The sequence below is a fragment of the Nesoenas mayeri genome (genome assembly GCF_963082525.1).
Source record: "Nesoenas mayeri genome assembly, chromosome: Z".
Taxonomy (NCBI): Eukaryota; Metazoa; Chordata; class Aves; order Columbiformes; family Columbidae; genus Nesoenas; species Nesoenas mayeri.
In genome coordinates, this window is record NC_137542.1 from 46,787,454 (window position 1) to 46,807,809 (window position 20,356).

The window sequence follows — 20,356 nt, forward strand, 5'->3', positions numbered from 1 at the left end:
AGTTTCTCCCTTTCCTTTTGATTCTATTGTGGGGTGGGAGGTGTGGAGGAGCGAGCAAGCAGTTGTCATGGTTATATTGCTAGCTCAGGTTAAACCACCACACCTGGGCTGCATCAAAAGAACCATGTCCAGCAGGTTAACAGAGGCAATTCTTCCTCTACTCAGCTCTTGTGAGACCCTACTTGGAGTAGTGTCCAGCTCTGGAGCCCCCAACATGAGAAGGACACAGACCTGTTGGAGCGAGTCCAGAGGAGGCCACGAGGATGATCAGAGGGCTGGAGCACCTCTGCTATGAAGAAAGGCTGAGAGAGTTGGGGTTGTTCAGCCTGGAGAAGGGAAGGCTCCATGGAGAACTTATTGTGGCATTTCAGTACCTAAAGGAGACCTATAGTAAAGCTGGAGAGGGACTTTTTCAACGGCATGTGGTGACAGGACAAGGGGTAACGGCTTTAAAATGAAAGAGTGTAGATTTAGATTAGATAAAAGGAAGAAATTCTTTACCATCAGGGTGGTGAGGCATGGGAACGGGTTGTCCAGAGAAATCATAGATGCCCCATCCCTGGAAGTGTTCAAGGCCAGGCTGATCAGGGCTTTGAGCAACCTGGTCTAGAGGAAGGTGTCCCTGTACATTGCAGTGGGGTTGGAACTACATGATCTTTGAAAGTCCCTTCCAACTCAAACCATTCTATGATCACAAGGTTAATTTGAACAGAAGACCCAGATCAGCTGTCATATTTGCCTATCGTAAAACTCTTGTTGTTTCAAGAATCTTATTTATTTTGTTTATGTTCCCCTGCATTATGAAGATAGAAGGTTTGCTTGTTGTCTTTTCTAGTATGATTAACATTTGTATTAGCAGATATTTCTCAAACCAAGTGGAGGTGTTGTTGAACTATTTTCTCTGTGGAGTTTCCTAGAGGAACTTGTACTAAAATTTGTGTTGTTTCCCTGAAACTCCAAGCCAGTGAACCACTGAAGAATCACTAGCATGAAGAAGATGAGTATTTGCAAAATGGCCAGGTACATTTTGAATGTTGTATAAAAGACAAGGTGCTACTGAAGTCTAGTTTACTTTTTAGGTTAAAATAAACACTGTAGGTGTTTACAACAATTTTTAATCATCCCCATTCTTGTATCTATCACATCCATGGTGCTTTTTGAATTAAAAGTATATAATGTAATGTGGCTCAAACTGAAGATATTTTTACCTTTTTCTTAAAAGGACGTTCAGTCTACAATGTCTCTGATTCTTTAGTCACTGTCCCTTTTAAAATGGCATATTCTGCTTCCCTATCAATTATTCCCACTGAAAGCCTAATATGGCAGTTCGTGTTTCTGTGTCTCAGGAGTTCATGCCCCAAATATGTCAGTTTCTTTCAAATTCTGGTGGATATGAGCTGCTGGCTAGTATATCCTGTGCATTTAACTGAACAGCCAACATCCACTAAAATTATGTGTATGGTGAAATGATTGTCTTAAAACAAAAACACAAAAAAAACCCCAAACAAACAAAAAACAAAACAAACAAACAAACAAAAACCCAACAAAACCACAAACAAACAAACAAAAACAAACAAACAAAAAAAACCCCTCAAACCTTACACTTTTTTTCAGTCCTCCCACTTCAGAGTAGAACAAGCTGTGTAATACTTCAAATCTCTGGCAAAATATGAGTCTATTACAACCATATAAGAAAAAAAATTCAATATTAAAACCTATAAAGAGCTGAAGTTTCAAGTTGTTAAAAATCTTACTTGTTATCTGCTAAGGGGATTCTTCCTTTTTTTAGAAATTCTTGTCTTCCATAGCTAAGCTTGCTAAAAAGTAAAATAACAAATAACTCTTGACTTCACTGCTAAACCACTACCATTTTGTTGGGCTTTTTTTTCCTCCAGATCAGTGGGAAAATTACTAGCATAGAGAAGGGATATAAAATAACCAAAACCTGTTTTCTGTCATTAAGACAATATGTCGTGAAGAAAGAGGATTTCAGAAGAGTATGCAAAGCAGCTTAGCCAGAATCCTTCTTGCAGGATATTTGTATGAAAACTAAAAGAAATATGCAATGAAAATGAAACAGCAAGAAAAGACTTCAGATAAACCATGTATCTGTTGTTTAGAGAGATCAAGATAAGAGGAGCACAAGGAAGGAAGGTAGCACAAGTCATGAGAGAAGAAATACTTTATCTTAGCCTCACATCTGATGTGGAACTTCCAGGGTGTGCTGATTTGACTGAAAATGAGTTAATTTTCTTCATGCAGCTAGAAACCTTTCTTTTTCATAGCTAGCACAGTAATTATTTGGACTTAGTTTGAGAACAAGAGATAACACCCCAGCACAGAGTTAATGTTTTAATTGCTGTGGTCTATGAGCCAAGGACACTCTGATCGCTCTGCCCACAGGTGTGAGGCAGCGAGGAAGGAGGGCACGGATGAGGCAGACCTTGACTGACATCCAGACTACAGTATTCCATCCATTAGCATCATGCTTCATATTAAATGAGAACTGGGATTTTCCAGTCTCTCACTTCTTCTCTTCGCTCTTGGAGACCTGTTTGGGTGAGTTCTGTTTAGGACATTTAGTTCGGTCTTTCGCCATTTTGCAGAGATCTCTGGGCCTTTCTGCCTTTTTCCTTTTTTTTCTCTCTATGTGATCAGCTGTTTGGGACCACATGCTGTTTCCTGGGACTCGCTGTTCAGTGTGGATGGAGTTTGTGAGGAATTGCATTGAGTATCTTTTATTTTCTATTCTATTTTATATATATTTTTACTAGTAGTGTATTAGTATTTTGTTATTTTATTAAACTGTGTTTATCTCAACCCAAGTTCCTCCCTTCCCTGCCGATTCTCTCCCCTATTTGGGTGGGGGGGTGGGAAGTGAACAAGCGGCTATCGTGGTTATATTGCTAACTCAGCTTAAACCACGACACAGGGGTAGAGAAGCACTGCACGAAAATCTGCAGTTATCTTACATTGTACTAACACATTGACTTTTCCACCCTGACCCACCCCCTCGTGCACTAACACATATGTGCACAGACTCCAGGTGTTCAGAAAATTACCTCCTCACCAGCTCAAAATATTATAGCTGTTAGGAGAAGTACTGTCTGTGAACTTCCGTAGAAAACTGACTGACCTTTCTGAAGTGGTGATTCTGCCTGTCCAAGTGGTGTTTTTTATACTCACTGGCTGATGAAAGTGCTTCGTGATGTTTTACAAACAACTACACTACTTTGAAAAAAATGTAGCTACATCTATAGAGGAGGAACACATGGACCCATTAAAAAGAAAATGTTGTAAAATTTTATCAAATATGTTGAATTTTGCTACTTTTATGAGACCAGTATCTGTACAAGTACAGTGAGGTAGAAGTTTACTTAAAACCAGTCTGTCTGGTTGCAACCAAAAAATGAGCAAACTGAGTTTGTGATATTATTAAGGACTATCTTTTTTTTAATCTGGCCTCTTGTTTTGGTGTGTACTTTACTTATCACTTTGATTAGAATTTTTATATGCATTTTCTTTACCTACTTCTATTCTGGAAACTAGCCATTCAGGAAGTCCTTGAATCATGAGAATTACTTAGTGGAAACTGACCTTTCAGAGCTGCTTGTATTTGTTCCTTTTCCTCTCCCGTGAATCACTCTAGCATGATGAATACTGAATCCCCCCATAGGAGGAATTGCACAGAGTCAACTTTGGAAAAAAACAAAACCAGAAGTGGCCAGTAAAGAGGGGTTTTGGTTTTGTTTTCAAAATTATATTGCATTTTTAGATAGTCTGAAAGCTTGATTGTGAAAATGCTGCAATCTGATTTAACTGTTTTTAGGTGTGGCATGCTTCACTGATTGGTCCTGATTTGAAACAGTGATGATTTGTAGTTTCTGTGATCATGGAACGTTAAGCTGGAGTCTAATGTCAGGTAACAGTTAAAACTGGAGTATATTTATTCATACCTTTTACATTCTGGATCAAGTTAATTTAAGAATAAACCCCGATATATGAAGACCAACACCCACAGTTCCTAGAGGATCTTCTGGGGCCTATTCAAGAGATGAACTTGAAGGCAAATAATGTAATTGTTACCAGTAAAGCTCAACTCTTTTACAGTTTTGCCTTTAAGATACTAACATGATTTTAATGCAACACTTCAAATCAAGCCACATTTAAAATACATTCTCTTTGCTTTGTTGTTTATGGGAATCATTGTATCATTTGTGCCATTAGGTTTCAAAATCAAGAATTTTGGATGGTTTTTCATGCATGGTGATAGCATTTTATGAATTAATGTTTCTTAAATTTTTGCTCCTCAGTGTATGAGACATAAAGACAATCCTTGGTCAGTCAGCCATGTGGAGAAATCCTATTTTTTCTTTAGATGTAACTTTAAAGATTAGCAAACTAATGATGATATATTGTGCAAATTAAGTATTTAACATTCCAAAACATATTGATGTATTTGAATTCAGCTCACCATGTAATCTTCCTTGTTCCTCTTGGCTGATGCACAGTCAAAAGTTCCATTATGTACTATTGAATTTGAAGCCAGATTAATGTCTCAAACCTTCCTTTGTTAATAAGTTATATGATGCTAGGAAGAAAACTAGCTTTTTGCAATTATTGGTTATTAGATTGCAAACAACCACAAATAGTGCCCCTACAAAACTCTTCTACTTGCTTCTCATCAGTATAAATGCATTACAGCATAAATGGTGTAATAAGACTTGTCCATCCATTTCGTATTAGGGGAAGAATGGAAACTAAGCTTAGAGACTGAAGTCTTAACAGAAACTAGGGCATCATAATTATGCTCTAGCATTCTCACATTTACCAGAGTGATGGGCTGCCTTTCCCGGGGATGTTTGTAACATATTTATCAGATATGTTTTGGGTAAAAATCAAAATCCTTATTCACACCTTTGAATTATCACGCTCTTCTCAAGACTTGGTCCCTACAGCGAGAGCACACAGGGACTCGAAACTTGTTCACCCTGGTCACCATGACCACAGAGCAGTGCTGGTACTGTTCTGCTGGTCATTGGCACTTGAGGACACTGACACAGGACCAGCACTGTGCACAGGGGAATGACCGAAGACTATTTTGCTTTGATTTCAGGTATTTTTTTTATTATGTATGGTTGTTACTTTGCTTTAGTTTAGCAAAATGAACTAGTGTTAGTTTGCTTTAGTGCCCTTGTTTTTAGTCAAAAGCCTTCTATTTTGTACTGAACTCTTCACGTCACAGGCCTTTGCTTAGAGCAGGATGAAAATAAATTTAGAAACACTGAGATAGCATAACCACAGTTGTCAAATAAAAGTAATCATTTGGTTTGTGTCCATTTTTGAGGTATGTTTTTGCATTTGACTCTGCTTATGTGAAATCAAACCCTGCATATGCATGAATGTACAGGGTAGCTACTCTTTAAAAGATCAGTGAGAGATGGTGAAGTTGCCCGTCTTATTATCATTCAGCCTTTGAGACTCTCCAGCATTTATAAAACCTTACACGGTGAGTTTCAAGTTACAGCCATCTAATACAGCTGCAGTTTCTTGTCATTTTGCAGTGCTTCCAGAAGGTCTGAAGCTTAAGGTTAGCAAGTTCATGCGAAGTGTGTTACCCTGTGCAACAGCACTGCCCACTAAACGCAGCTGTAGATGGTGAAGTAATGAAGAGGCACCTTCCAAGGAACAGCCACAATATAGGCCACTTTCCTCAGCGCTGATTTTTCCCCCCTTTATTTCATGTATCAGTTCAAAAGAGGCATTACAAAAGGCGCTATATTTGTACAGCTATCGGGAGTTTGTTGACCAGGCGGGCATAGGAAGTGGTTTGAGCCGTGGTGTCAATTCCGGGCTAGACAAATTCACCCCATTGGAAGTTAACTCTTTTCCTCCCCGTTTTTCTCGGGTCCAGAGCAACACTGCTGCCCTGGCATATTAAAGTAGGTGCTCTCAATCGTTTTTGAAAACACGTTGTTTTCAGAGAAACCTGCGCTCTCCTCACGCCGCTCCCCGAGCCGGGCACATCTAGCCCAGAGCCGTGACGCCAGCGCAGCCTCCCTGCCGGCCGCCGGGCAGCCCCGTACCCACCCCGGGGAAAGGCGGCGGGGCCCGGCGGGGCGGCGGCCTCGCCGCCATCTCTCCGCTGCGTCTCCAGTGGGCTGGCCCGGCCGGGGGCCCAACGGACGCGCCGCAGCGGCCGAAGCTCAACGGCCGGGCCGTGCGCCCCGCCCCGCGTCACGTGCGCGGCGTCACGTGCCGCGTGCAGATGGCTGCGGCGGCACCGCTGGGCGGGAGCACGCGGGCCTGAGGGGGAGCCGGTGCCCCCGGCCCGGCCGCGCCGCCATGGAGGTGTACATCCCCTCCTTCCGCTACGAGGAGAGCGAGCTGGAGCGGGGCTACACGGTGAGGGGCGGCAGGGCGGGACACCCCCGCGCCTCGGGGGGGGCGATGTGGCGGCGGCGAGTGGGGTCTGCACGGGGGGCCAGGCCGCCGTGCAGGTGCCGGCGTGAGGGGCCCGCGGGGCGGGGCCGCCCTGCTCTGCCGTGAGCCCCTCGGAGCAAGAGCGGTGGCCTCGGCCCGGCTGGCATCTCCTGCCCAGCGCCCGCTTCGCGATCTGGAGCGGTGGCCGTAGCGACAGTGGGTGATGCAGCGTGGCCAGCGGGTGCAGAGAGGCGGCGCTGCCCCGGTGCGCGGCCCTGCGGAGAGGGGCCCTCTGCGCGCTGGGTCGGGGTCTGGGCTCCTCAGCACAGAGGCTGGAGCAAGTCCAGTGCAGGGCTAAACGTGATGAAGGGGCTGAGCATCTCTTGAGTGAGGAACGCTGAGAGAGGTGGGACTATTCAGCCTGGAGAAGAGAAGGCTTGGAAGGATATCATCACTGTGTACAGATTATCTGAATGGAGGGAATGAGGAATAGAGAGCCAGACTCTTCTCATTGGAGCACAGTGAAGGAACAAGTGTCAGTAGGCACAAATGAAAATAAAAAGAATACCATTTAGACATAAGACAAAATCGTTTTGTCACCATGATGGTGGTCCAGCACTGGCACAGGTTGCCCTGAGAACTCTGAAGTTTCCATCCTCCGATGTTCTCAAAACCTGACTGGACCTGATCCAGGGCAGCCTGCTTAAGCTGACCCTGCTTGAGCAGAGGAGTTAGTCTACACAATTTTAGGACCTCATTGGTTTTCTCATCCCATGGAGCTGTTGGGCTGTAACACTTTTCCATGTGTTGCTTGGGTGGGGGCAGTGATTGCTCTGGTGGATGCCCAAGGTGTCTGACTGAAGGTGGATGTTCGAATCTAGTATCTTTAGTAGATCTGTTCATTCAGTAGTTCTGAGCTTTTAAGAAATACCAGTAAAAAATCTGATCTTCTTGCATTGCTAGAAGATTGGTCCATGTAGGCATAATTACATGAAGTAAGTGCATGTATCTGATGCTAATGCTGTATATTCTTTGGTCCTCAGTACTGGCAAGTATTTACAAGCCTTGTAAACCACTTTAGATACGTTAATGTGGGAGTGTAACTGCATTAATATTTCTGCCTCTTAATTGAACTTAAATGTAAGAGGTACCCTACAACATGACTGCATGATTTTGGGTAGTGAAACTGGCTTTAGAACATTCTGATTGAGTGTGGTTACAATAGCACAGACTGATCCCAGCATGTCCCAGTTGGGCAGGTTAGTTGGAGTGACAGTGATTTCTAAGATGTGCGTATCACACAAATAGGATTTTTCATAGCAATATATATTTTTAGTATTTGTTTTTACTGTGTTTCTTATTTCTTTAATAGTACTTCTGTCAGTGAATCCTGCTATCTAGAGGATTTGTGTTTCTTTGGTTTGTGTTTTTTTGTTTTTGTTTTTTTTTTTAATTTCATAAACGTTAAGCTGTCTAAGCTTCAAAGAAATCAGAAATGAAACTGCATCTTTCTAGAAGTCTTTCAAGAAAATGATCTTGGAAGTGAAATTGTGTGATTATTACAGCAACTGTTGGTTATTACAGCACTGTTCCTCTCAGATCACTACTGATGAATTGAACTCAAGTGTCTGAAACTTGCTGTTGCTCAATAGTTTGGTAGTTATTCCTGTGTGATTACTTTGCCTCTTCAGTCAGATGATGGGGGGTTCTATACCACCTCCCATACAAAAATTGTCATGCTATCAGATGCATCAGTTCAACGATGTCCCTGACCATGAAACTGTACTAGAAGTCATAGCTAAAGTTCTGTGGGTTAGTCATGCTTGTGCAAGAGCATATGGAAGTCTGTTCTGATAATACTATGGTGTATTCCATTTATGCCTTAAAGAGCTTATGGACTATGCATGAGCAAGGCTTGTTCTAATGTAATTGTCAATTTGTTACATTGCGAAATAATTTGTGTAAGTATTCTTCCAAGCATAGACATTCATGGCCAGTGCAAATGAGTACAGTGTAATCTCTCCCTCCAGCAAAACTGAGGTTAGTGAGAGTTTACCATTCCTCTGTACTAGTTAGGCATATACTTCGTAGGCAGAGATATTTACCTAAGAAAAAATAGTAACATAGCAATTGTTTTTCATTGAGCAAAAGATGATTTCACTTTGAATGTTGAAGCTTATGAATGTTTCCATGTCCAGACGACCTTATGTCTCAGTCTTTTGGACCTCATTATGTGGGGCTTAACAGTCAGAAGCCATGGAGTTGGTAGATACTGTGATAAAACATCAGTATTGCAGGGTGTTGAAGATTTTGTGTTAAGTAGATATTTCACCACTTCTGTGCTACCTGAATCTGATTAATTAGAAAAGTTAAGTGGAGGAAGTGATGCTGTGAAGTATAGAATCTCTTCGAAATGTAATGTTCAAATTAAAGGGAATGGGTGCAATCCTGGACTAGTGCCACGTATCTGAGCAAAGTATGTTTTTTATGTGAAATTATGTAGGTAATTCAATTTCAATTATTTTGCATCATCAGGCGTATTTCTCTGTTGAGGGTTTAGATTGCAGGGTGACAATAAAACCCTGGCAGATGTATTGTTAACCTCCTCTCCTCCCCACTTCCCCCTTTTGCCCCTCCCTCTCACCCCCTTCCCACTAAGGACAGGCGATCGGGAGGAAAAGAAGGACAGAGAGAGAAGAGTTGGAAAAAGTAAAAATGTTTTACTAATGCTACTAATAAGAATAGAGAAAATAATACAAAATATACAAAACCAATCTTGAAAGTCTGAACAACTGCAGAGCTGGCACCCAAAGTCCTGGATTGGACTCTGTAGCCATTCAGTCTCTCATTAGGCCTCAGTTCGCAGGGCTCAGTCCTCTCCTAATGTCGGCCATAAGCAAAAGGGATGAAAAAGGCAAAGAGAACGAGACCCTCGTGATCTCCCACTTTTATATGAAGTATTCACGTGAATGGAATGTTATACACAATTGGTCAGTTTCTTGGTCACTTGTTTCTGGTTGTCCCTCTGGTGAGATGTGAATCTGTCCTTATCAATAAGTTTGCATTCTATTGCTATATTTACCAAAACATGCATCCAGGAAAATGCAGCTAATATGAAGGCTTTAGCTGACAGGCAAACTCACTAAAAGAGAAACTTGTTTTTTAACAAAACCAGGACAGTATAGTATTCACATTTAAAACAGTATGATCAAAGAAGGTGTACCCCTCTCCTGATGAACATGACTGGCAAACTGGTATAAATGAATTAGGAGAAGGCTGAGGTACTCAACAAGTCTTCTTGTCTTGGTCTTTACTGGCATTTTCTCTTCCCACACATTTCAAGTGGATAAAGGTCAAGGAAGGGACTACCGGAGCAAAGTCCTTCCAACTGTTTGTATTAAAGAATGTTTCTATAGATACATTCTCAACAAAAGGAGGGTTAAGGTGAATCTCCACCCTCTGGTGAATGCAGGCAGAAACATTTGACAGAGGAGGAGGAAAAGGCTGAGGTACTAAGTGCCTTCTTTCCCTCAGTCTTTAACAGTCATACCAGTTTTACTCCAGGTACCCAGCTCCCTGAGCCAGAAGACGGGGATGGGAAGCAAAATGAAGCCCAGATTATACAAGGAGAAATAGTGACCTGCTACACTGTTTAGACATGCACAAGTCTATGGGGCCGGATGGGATCCACTCAAGGGTTCTAAGGGAGGAGGTGGACATGCTCACTAAGCCACTTTCCATCATTTGTGAACAGTCATGGTGAACCAGGGAGGTCCCGGTTGACTGTAGGTTATCAAACGCAATGCCGATCTACAGGAAGGGCTAGATAGAGGATCTGGGGAATTACAGGCCTGTCAGTCTGACCTCAGTGCTGGGGAATGTATGCAACAGAACATTCTGAGTGCCATCACAGAGCACATATAAGACAACCAAGTGATCAGGCCCAGTCAGCATGGGTTTGTGAAAGGCAGGTCCTGCTTGACCAGCCCGATCTCCTTCTACAACAAGGTGACGCACTTAGTAGATGGGGGAATGGCTGTAGATATTGCGTACCTAGACTTTAGTAAAGCCTTTGACACCATCTCCCACAGATTTTTCCTGGAGAAGCTGGCACCTCATGGCCATCCAGGGTGTACTCTGCAAGGAATAAAGAACTGGCTGGATGGCTGGGGCCAAAGAATTGTGGTAAACAGAGTCAAATCCAGTTGGTGGCCAATCATTAACAGTGTTGCCCAGGGCTCGGTATTGGGGCCAGTTATTTTTAATCTCTTTATCAATGATCTGAACAAGGGCATTGAGTGTACCCTTAGTAAGTTTGCAGCCAGCAGCAGGTTGTGTGGAAGTGTTGATCTGCTTGAGGGCAGGAATGCTCTACAGAGGGATCTGAACCGGCTGGATTGATGGGCTGAGGCCAGTTGTGTGGCACAGACAAGTGTTGAGTCCTCCACCTGTGTAACAGCAACCCCAGGCGATACTGCAGGTGTGGAGAAGACCTAGGGGTGTTGGTTGACAGCTAGCTGAACATGAGCCAGCAGTGTGCCCAAGTGGCCAAGAAGGCCACCAGCATCCTGGCTTATATCAGAAATTGTGTGGCCAGCAGGACAAGAGAAGTGATCATCCCCCTGTACTTGTGTTGGTGAGGCCCCACCTCAAATCCTGTGTTCAGTTTTTAGCCCCTCACTATAAGGACACTGAGGTACTGGAGCAAGTTCAGAGAAGGGCAGTGAAGCTGGTGAGGGGCCTGGAGCACAAGTCTGGTGAGGAGTGGCTGAGGGAAGTGCAGTTTTTTAACCTGGAGAAAGGAAGGCTGAGGGGAGACCTTATTGCTGTCTTCAGCTACCTGAAAGGAGGTTGTAGCATGGAGGGTATTGGTCTCTTCTCCCAAGTAGGAAGTGACAGGACGAGAGGAAATGGCCTCAAGTTGTAACAGGAGAGATTTAGTTTGGGTATTAGGAAAAACTTCATAGAATGGGTTCTTGAGCACTGGAACAGGCTGCCCAGGAAAGTGGTTGAGTCACCATGCATGGAGGTATTTTAAAGATGTGTAGATGGCGTTCTTAGGGACATGGTTTAGTGGTGGACTTGGCAGCCTTAACCAGATGAACGATTGGACTTGGCCTTGAAGATATTGTCCAACCAAAATGAACCTAAGAGAAGATCCATTTCATGACCACCTGAGTAACCTGAACATGCATGAATCTGCAGGACCTGATGAGATACATCCCAGAGGCCTGAGGGAACTATCTAACTGATATTTTGCTGCCTTTTTTTTTTTTCTCTTTCCTACAAGTGCTAACTTGCTCAGAATTCAAATGTTTTATTGGAATAGCTGAAACAAGGAACTATCAGAGGTAATATAGTTGGTAGCATAAACAGATGATGAAGCTTGGGGTAAGTAGAAGATTGGTCACATGCTGGCTTTCCACCAGCCCAGTAACTTGTTGGAGCTTACAGAGGGTGTCTTCTGCACTGTGACTGTCAGGGGCTGTTGCAGAGAAAGAGGGCTGAAGAAGGGTTTTTTGACAAGTGTGGTGATGGTTGTCCTAGTTTCCTTGCTTGTAACAGTAATAATGATGACCTCCTGCATGAAGTGAGAGACTGGGAGGAGACTCCTTCCTCTCTACATTGGCTCTGCAAGACTACCAAAACACGCTTCCCTGACATCACTGGGTTTCTGGTTCCTTATCTTGAGAAGAACAGCATCCAGGTCCTCTTTGACTCAACTCACCACTGTGTATTCTCACTGCCTGGAAAGGAAAGACAGGAAAAGAGTGTTGTCCTTTTCTTTAAAGAAGCTCGCTACCAACTTACTGGTTTGTTCCCTCAAATCTGTTGTTCGAGTTTATTTTCTTCTGCTCCTTGGTATGGCTAGGTAGCACAGGGAAAGGGGGAAGGGCAGAGACTTATCAATCACTGGCTAGCTTTAGAAGCAGAATTCAATTCTGGGAAAAGGGTGGAAGTGACTTGCCACAGAAACTAGAAACTTCTCCCTAGCTTCAGAGGAAAAACTGCAGAGCAGTTAAGAAATAGGAGGGGTTATGTCTTGACCAGTGAAAGATCAGTTGAGGGAAAGAAAAGATTATAAAGAAAAAAAGAGCAAAAAGTCTATAATGCAACACTTGAAATATAGCTCTCTCAACAAAGTATTAATAAATGGGAAACACGCTCCTTTCAGTCTTTATTTTAGAAGCTCAGCTTTACAGAAACACTCTTCCTCTGATATAAAACCTTGAAAGCCTTTTGTCCACCATCATCACCCCCTCAAGAAAAATATAGAGTAAACTTGCACTTGTTCCGGTTCTGTTTGGGGTATACAGAAAATGATGACACATGGAATAAGGAAAATGTCTGTTTTCCTTGTGGACAACGAGATTTCATTGTCAGTTTAAATTGATGACACTAGCTTCCAAACTATTGAGCCTGTGCTAATAAATGCAACAGTTGTTCATAATTTGGCAGTGAATGACCTTTAAATGTAGAGGCTTACTAAGGATGTCCCTAGGGAACAATTCAACTTCAAAATGACACCCGTGTGTTCTTGTTATCATTTAAATATGCTCCCTTTGTCAATAACAGAATAACAAATACTAGTTAGATTTCTAATGTTGATTCAGATGCTAGGAAACTTACTGAATAAATTAGTGTACATTTGATTTATATTGACCAAAAAATTTTACAGTGGTATATGGCAGGTCAAGGTGACATGCATTTATATGTGTGGTAGAGCAGAGGTCATACTTGACTGACACATGTGCTTACTATATTTTTAATTAATTTAATTTCAATACTACTGCCCAAATTGCTCCTGGAGTTGCTAGTGTTGTGGAAGTAAGATATGACATGTAGAAGTACTGTGGATTTTTTGAAAGTCCATGAACTTTGCCTCCATAGAAGAAGTGGTTTAGTTACTAGGCTATACTGTTGCTTATGGAAGTATAAAACTACAGGGACTTAAAGTTTGGTATAGCTTTTGTATTTCAGCATTCTTTACTGTCAAAGCGAATGTGCATAGAATCAAAAAGGGAAGTTGTTAGATGTTCTTCCATATGAAGCCTAAGAGTAACCCACAATAGCAAGTGATACATGTGAAAGATAAAGAGGGTATAAGTATTGTAGTTTAAAAGTATGGAAGGAGTAATATGTGAATGATTTTATGTAAAAACACTTTCAGGTATTACTATTGTAACCCTTTGAGCCTTTGGACTGTGTGAACTTGGTAGTTTGTGGAAAATCCGAAGAGGCTCTGTGTGCCTTGAGTATGAAATCTATCAGTAGGAGGACTTGCTTAGCAATTTGGCTTGTACAAGTTTACCACATGTTACCTTGTGTCACAAGTGTTACTAAAATCAGTGACAGACCAGTTACTCCAAGTTCAAGGTAGTTAAACAGAAATATTAGATCAATTAGATCAATTATACTATTTTTATTGTCTTAATGTCTTCATAAAGAATTTTTAAATGTCCTGGTTACTCGACAAGGGAGTCAGAGTGGGTCTGTACAGATACTTTTCTCTCCTACATGGGAAGATGAGGAAGATAAATATAATTGGACATGTGCCAGTGATTCTGTAATGTCAGAAAAAAAGCTATTTTGACCAGTTTCTTTCAGTTCCAATGAAGGAGCCTGTATTAATGGAAGAAATAGATCTGAAAATTTAGGCCAAAGAGTGATATTACTGGATATACTTTCTTCTTTTTTAATTTGTGCATTTGTGAGCAGTCATGATTAAATTTCTTTCCTCCAGTCAGTTTTCCTGTTGACAGATTTTAAATCAGTGATATGAAACTGCTCACTTGATATCTAACAGTAACTTCCAGAGTATGAAGTTAGACACAGAAAATATTGCAGTGCATGTGAAGGCAGCCAAGACAGAAATTGGAAAAACTTAAAGCCGAAGTGAAAAACTGAGTGCATACGTAACAATCAGTTAAAGCCATTTCATTCTTGTGTGTTTAATCTGCTTTGGGATGTAGACAGGTTACACAGAGACCTATAGCTCCAGTAATCTCTAATTGTTGTGCAATTGCTCAAAACTGCCCTGATTCACAGTCATGAAATCCTAGTGGAAAGGGCCATGTAAGATTTCTCTGAGCAAGAAATCACTTTTGATGTATTCCTGAGGGGGGTCAGCAGTGGGATAAAGAAGCAGAAGCATGATTGCCTATATCAATTTACCATCTGAAAGACAAGAAGTTGACACATTCTGTCAGTAAACCATAACTGCAAAACATCAGTTACCCAGTTCTCTCCCAAGATGTGCTGATTTGTGGTTTTGAGGAGGAAGTTACATTTTCAGAAAGATAGGGGGTAGCAGAGCATTCAAACATGCATCACAATGAAGATATATTTGAGTTCCATTGAATCTTTGAGAGAGAGTAAGAGCAAAACTTTGTTAAGAATATAACACTACCAGTGGAATTATTTAATGAGATGATTAATGCTTGGCTGCTTCTGCTGGTGTTTGCTGTCTGTTTAGTATCAAGTTGTGATACTTGTAAAATCTTGTCAACAAAGATAGTGGTAAGCATAGGTACATTTTTACTTCCCAGGAATGAGAACACAACAGGCTTTCAAACACAACATGAGGGAAGATGTAATAGGTCTCTCCCTTTTTTTTATTGCTGTGACACACATTTTAACTGATCTTTGAATTTTTAATGATTGATATAACTCACTGAAGGTTTAATTTTTAATTAGTCATCGTCATGGCATTTATGAAGTTATCTTGGCATTTCAGTATATGATACCATTTTTATGTTAGGTGACTGGTGAGTCCTGAAGAAGCCAAAGATGTGTTTTTCATCTACAGCAGTGACTAGGTTATTAATTTATATTAATAAAGTTTGTATTACAGAAGGATTTTTAGAAAGCTGTCTTTTTTAATAATAGGTATTTACTTTTAGAATAACCGAAAACTTTAAATGACAATTCTTCAAACCACTACAGTTTGAAATTATCCGTTGGAAAATACCACCCGATACCTACCCACTTATAGATTTTCATTTTTACAGTCTTTGTGAAGAATGTTGTCTTTGCTGATAATTTACATGAACACATTCTTCTTGTCCTTATCTATCTCTTTTTCAGTTCCTTCATGAATTTTTTATATTGAGGAATTTAAAAGATTGCTTATATGGAGGCTGAATATGTGTAAATCTTGGTGGTTCTTGTAATGATTATCTTTGAATTCACAAGAAATAGGAAAGAAATCAATGAGACTTTATACTACACCTTAGTGACCTAATTGTATTTCTTATGCAATAGGCCACTGACGACAAAGTTTAGTCAGTCTTGACTGAGCTCTGCCAGGGTGGATAGAGGTTTTCCTTGTGTGCTGGCAGTGAGGAGAACATAGAGAAGACAGGCTTGCATGGCAGAGCACTTGGTAGTAGAATTTCAGTGCTATGTTTGGGTAAAGTGATGTACTTACATTAGGTATGCACTATGGAAGTGTGCTAGTGGAGGCTTTATAGCTGCTGCACTTTGAATGCTCACATTATGAGCAACCATTATTTCTCCTCTTCACAGTAATTATATGAGGACTTATATCAACTTTTTGGTTTTGGTTTTCTATAAGCCTGTACTTTGTGTGGCTTGCAGAGGGCTACAATAGCATTTTGTAGAGCATTCTGGAAGGAGATTTTGATGACAAAGCAGAAGTATCATCATTCCCTTTGAAAGCGGCATTGTATTTTTAATGGGAAATGAAAGGGGAAGTGTGTGTAGTCTGTTAACAAATTTTTTATTCTTAGATGTCCTGACGATAAAGATCTTGTAGCCAGAACATGGATACTCTCTTACCAGGAACAGTCTAATAACAACAACAACAACGATAATATTTCAACCTATTTATCATATTATAAACATTTCACAGTTCATAAACCAATAAGCACTATGTGGTTGGGATTTTTGTTTTGCTTTGTTTGTTGTTTTATTTTGTTGTTGATTTGGTTGGTTTGTTTGTTTTTAAATGAAGTATTTGGGGCACAACAGCAATGCTTGGATACTTTTAGGCATTAAAATGAGACAGAAAGAGCATACTGTGAGGAAGGAGCACCATGTCCATTCCAGGTTCTAAACAAAATATGACTCCTCTCATTCCTCCACTGCTTGTGCAGTGAGAGCTCCACCTCCTGTTCAAAAAAACTGTCGGCTCTAAGAATGTATGAATAGGAAATCTGAGAAGATGCTTTAGGATTTTGAAGCTGCCATCAGTGTAGCTAGAGTGAGTAATTCGTAAGAAATAACAGGCAAACCTCCACTGCATCTTCCATTTAGTATGTATAAATATTTGTATGTCACCGTGTTTGTGGGTACCTGTTAAGACCAGGGCCTGTAGGTTAAATGAGTTGCTGAATTCTTTACATGGTACACAAGAGTTTCAAAAATCAGTCCTGAAAGGGATTTATTACATTTGGTAATAGTTGTTTGTTGGTGAGATGCTGTGAAAAGTAATGTCTATCCAAACATTGTTTGGCTACTTAATTCTTTAATATACTGGAAATTTTATATAACTTCAGTGAAAGTATTTTCTCCCACTGGTCTACCTCAAGAACTATGAGATAAGAATCATCTTCATTATTTTATTTTTTATATTCCTTGTTTCTTCCTGGGGTGCATTAGGAAAAGTGTGCCCAGCAGGTCGAGGAAGGTTCTCCTGCCCCTCTACTCTGCCCTGCTAAGGCTGCGTCTGGAGTACAGTGTTCAGTTCTGGGCTCCCCAATTTAAAAAGGACAAGGAATTATTGAAGAGAGTCCAGTTGAGGGTTACGAAGATGATTAGGAGCCTAGAGCACCTTTCTTATGAGGAGAGACTGAGAGAGCTGGGTCTGTTCAGCCAGGAGAAGAGAAGGCTTTATGTATTTATAAATATCTCAAGGGTGGGTGTCAAGAGATTGGGACCAGACTCTTTTCAGTGGTGCCCAACGATAGGATGAGGGGCAACGGGCACAGACTGAAACACAGAAGCTTCCAACTGAATATGAGGAGAAGCTTCTTTACTTTGAGGGAGCATTGGAACAGGCTGCACAGCAAGACTGTGGAGTCTCCTTCTCTGGGGACATTCCTGTGCGATCTGCTCTGGGTGAACCTGCTTTAGCGGTGGGTTGGCCTAAATGATCTCCAGAGGTCCTTTCCAACACCAACCGTTCTGTGATTCCTTTAGTTGATTAACTTTTAAAAAATGGATTCCCTTTTTATTCCAGGGCAGGAGGTATTTATATGCTGCAGTATCTCCAGTTTGGAAAATAATGAAATCTGAGGCTCTCCTATCATCTTTTACATCAGGACAAATGAATAATTTTGATTATGTGGTGAAGCAATCAACTGTTCAACTGCAAGTTTGTATTGATTACAATGAACTGCTTTTATGGAAGGTGACCATGTATACTAAAGCTAACTTCCTTCTGGTCTTGCACAGGACTCTGTTTCTTTGCATATAGATTCCATGCCATTCTCTTTACTTAGTAATCAAGTTCTTTCCAGGAATATGACTCCCTGGACATGTGTCTTACTTGCAGCCAATCTGTCATGGTAATTACAATCTAGCTATCTTGTTTTGTTGATACGTGGAAACAAAAGGAACGTGTCTTCAGTTTAATAAAAAAATGAATGGATTTCTAGTGATGTCAGGGAATGTTATAGAAATATTTACTTTGCTTGGAATATGTGAAGAAGTGGATATTCAAGAAAAAAATGGCAAACGAAATTTTGAGTTGGATGCTATGCTGTTATAGGATCAGAATATATATTAGCCTCTTGCTTTTTTCTTTTCTTGAAATTCTAAGAAAAATCATATTCCACGATGACAGGCATTACATGAAATCCAAACCACTCCATTCCTAAAAACAAGCCAGAGAACATTTAAAAGCTAGGTTTTAATTGAAGATCCGTGCTCTTTCTAAAAGCCTAAGACTTAGCTTCTGTTTTCACATTGTGGTGAGGGGGCATAAGAAGTCAGTAATTACTGAAAACATCTATTTTTGGTACTGAATAGAAAATGTCAGAGGCCTTTCCTTTTGCTGAGCACTCAGAATGTGGATATGGATGTGTGATTGGTAGCAGTACAATCTTTGCACTGTTTCCTCTGCGTGTTTTAAAAATTCCTCTTCAACACGTAGATTACAAAACTCAAGTAGATTCTGAAGTATGACTGAGTATGCTTTTTTAAAAAAAATAATAATTCCATATTTCTCTTCTGTGTCAAAATCTGTTCCTTTGGTTGTTTCAGTTTTACCTTCCCTTGGCAGAGATGTTACGATGTCAAACTTGTTTTGCCATAATTTTTTAGTGCCAGTTGGGAAGAAGGAAAACATATTTTTAGATGTGTTGTAAAACAACTTGGTAAGAATTTGTTAATAGTGACGACAATAATTGCCTCCTCTCAAATAAGGCAACCCTTACGTTTGCCTGAGTTAGAGACAAAGTAGGGGAATAGACTCTGAGTTCAGCACTTGTAGCTAAGAAGTCCTTTAACATTTTCTCTGTACCTTTTGGTGCCTACTTGCTGCTATATATTTATCTGGAAAATAAACATAAGGAGAATACATTAATGGGAATCAGAAACAGTACTTGGTATAATTGTTTTCTCTATGTGCATTTAGTCTTCCTATTTGCATTCTTCCTTTACTGTCCAATGGTTTGTATTAACTGCAGCTTTAGAAAACCTCTAAACATAGTTTTAAGGCTGAAAAAAATGCTACCATCTGGTTTGTAATACAGAACTCTAAAGTAAAAACCTAATTTTTTCCTAGACCATGGGAGGAAGAAGGGAATTTCTTCTGAAAGAGTAAATTGTTCTATACACTAAGAAAAGATGACTAGAACTTAGTTCCTTAAACCACAAAAGCCACTGCTTTTTCTTCAGCTTTTAATTTTATTTTTTTTTTTAATTTAGAGTGTGAATGTTTTTAGTGTCATTACTCTTTTTAAATTTAGTGCCCAGGATAATACCATTAACACTGAACTTTCCTAACTGGCTCGGTTTTTAAATAATACGTTTTGTGATCTTATACAGAAAGTGCAGTTACTTTAGTTTTGAAATGTTTGGTGTCTGGGAAAGAGCTGGCAACATGCTGCACATTCAAAACTATTTTTTGCTACTGACCAACTAAATTGTCAAAAATCGCTGATTTGAAAGGGGGTAAAAACCTCCTTAAAGTAATCACAGATATAACTGTTATCTGTTACGGACTAAGAACTTAATGCCCCATTTCTCAAATGAGTTTTTACAATAACAAGATATCTGTATCACAGTCTTAAGTGAAAAGCTCATGAACTTGCCTGCATGGCTATTTCCAACCTCTGCGCTTCTAACAAGTTGTTGCTTATAAAAGTGGAAAATGGACCTGATAAAAATGTTTAGTCTGCAGGCCTGTGTTTTATTTATCATATCACAAAAGAGCAATGTTTTGTTGCATCATGGTCAAAATAGAAGCGACCTTGCTTGTTCATGAGTGCTCGAAGCTTAGAGATAAGAGGTAAAATAATAGAGTACAATAGAAAGAGTGTAGTGTAATTATTTGTGGCTTGTCAAGTGAAGCCCTCTCAGGCCCCAAGTGATTCAAATCTGGGAACTCTGCACAATTTTGTACACTAACTGTAGCCAGCATCAGAGAAATCTCAGCCAGCTTCTCCGACAGTACTGAAATTGCATCAGTTTGTCATGCACTGAGCACGCCAGCTTCACACAATATCATTTGCTTGCAAATGGGCCTGGCCCCAACGCCCTGAGACACATTCTTTGGTATCTGACTCTTGGCCTGTGATTTGTCATGTCTCTAGTGCTATCGGCGTAAAGTAATTTTAATAGATTCTGATGGTTTGCTTGTGGAAGGTAAAGAATGCACTACAGATTGTGTCAGGTAGCTTTCTATGGCATGTAGCATGGTAGAGGCCCTCATGATGGTGATAGCCAAACAAAGAGTACGGAGAAA

General features: G+C 40.6%; 1 protein-coding gene across 1 annotated transcript in view; it reads left to right on the top strand.

The window, feature by feature from the left end:
- Positions 1-6,345: 6,345 nt before the first annotated feature.
- The window catches only part of SNX24 (sorting nexin 24), a gene marked incomplete at its 5' end in the record, with an annotated part of 93,785 nt that continues 79,774 nt past the window's right edge, over positions 6,346-20,356 (top strand). The window contains one exon of the mRNA XM_080362598.1: positions 6,346-6,405. Coding sequence (XP_080218724.1) covers positions 6,346-6,405 — 60 coding nt within the window. The remainder of the gene's footprint in view (positions 6,406-20,356) is intronic.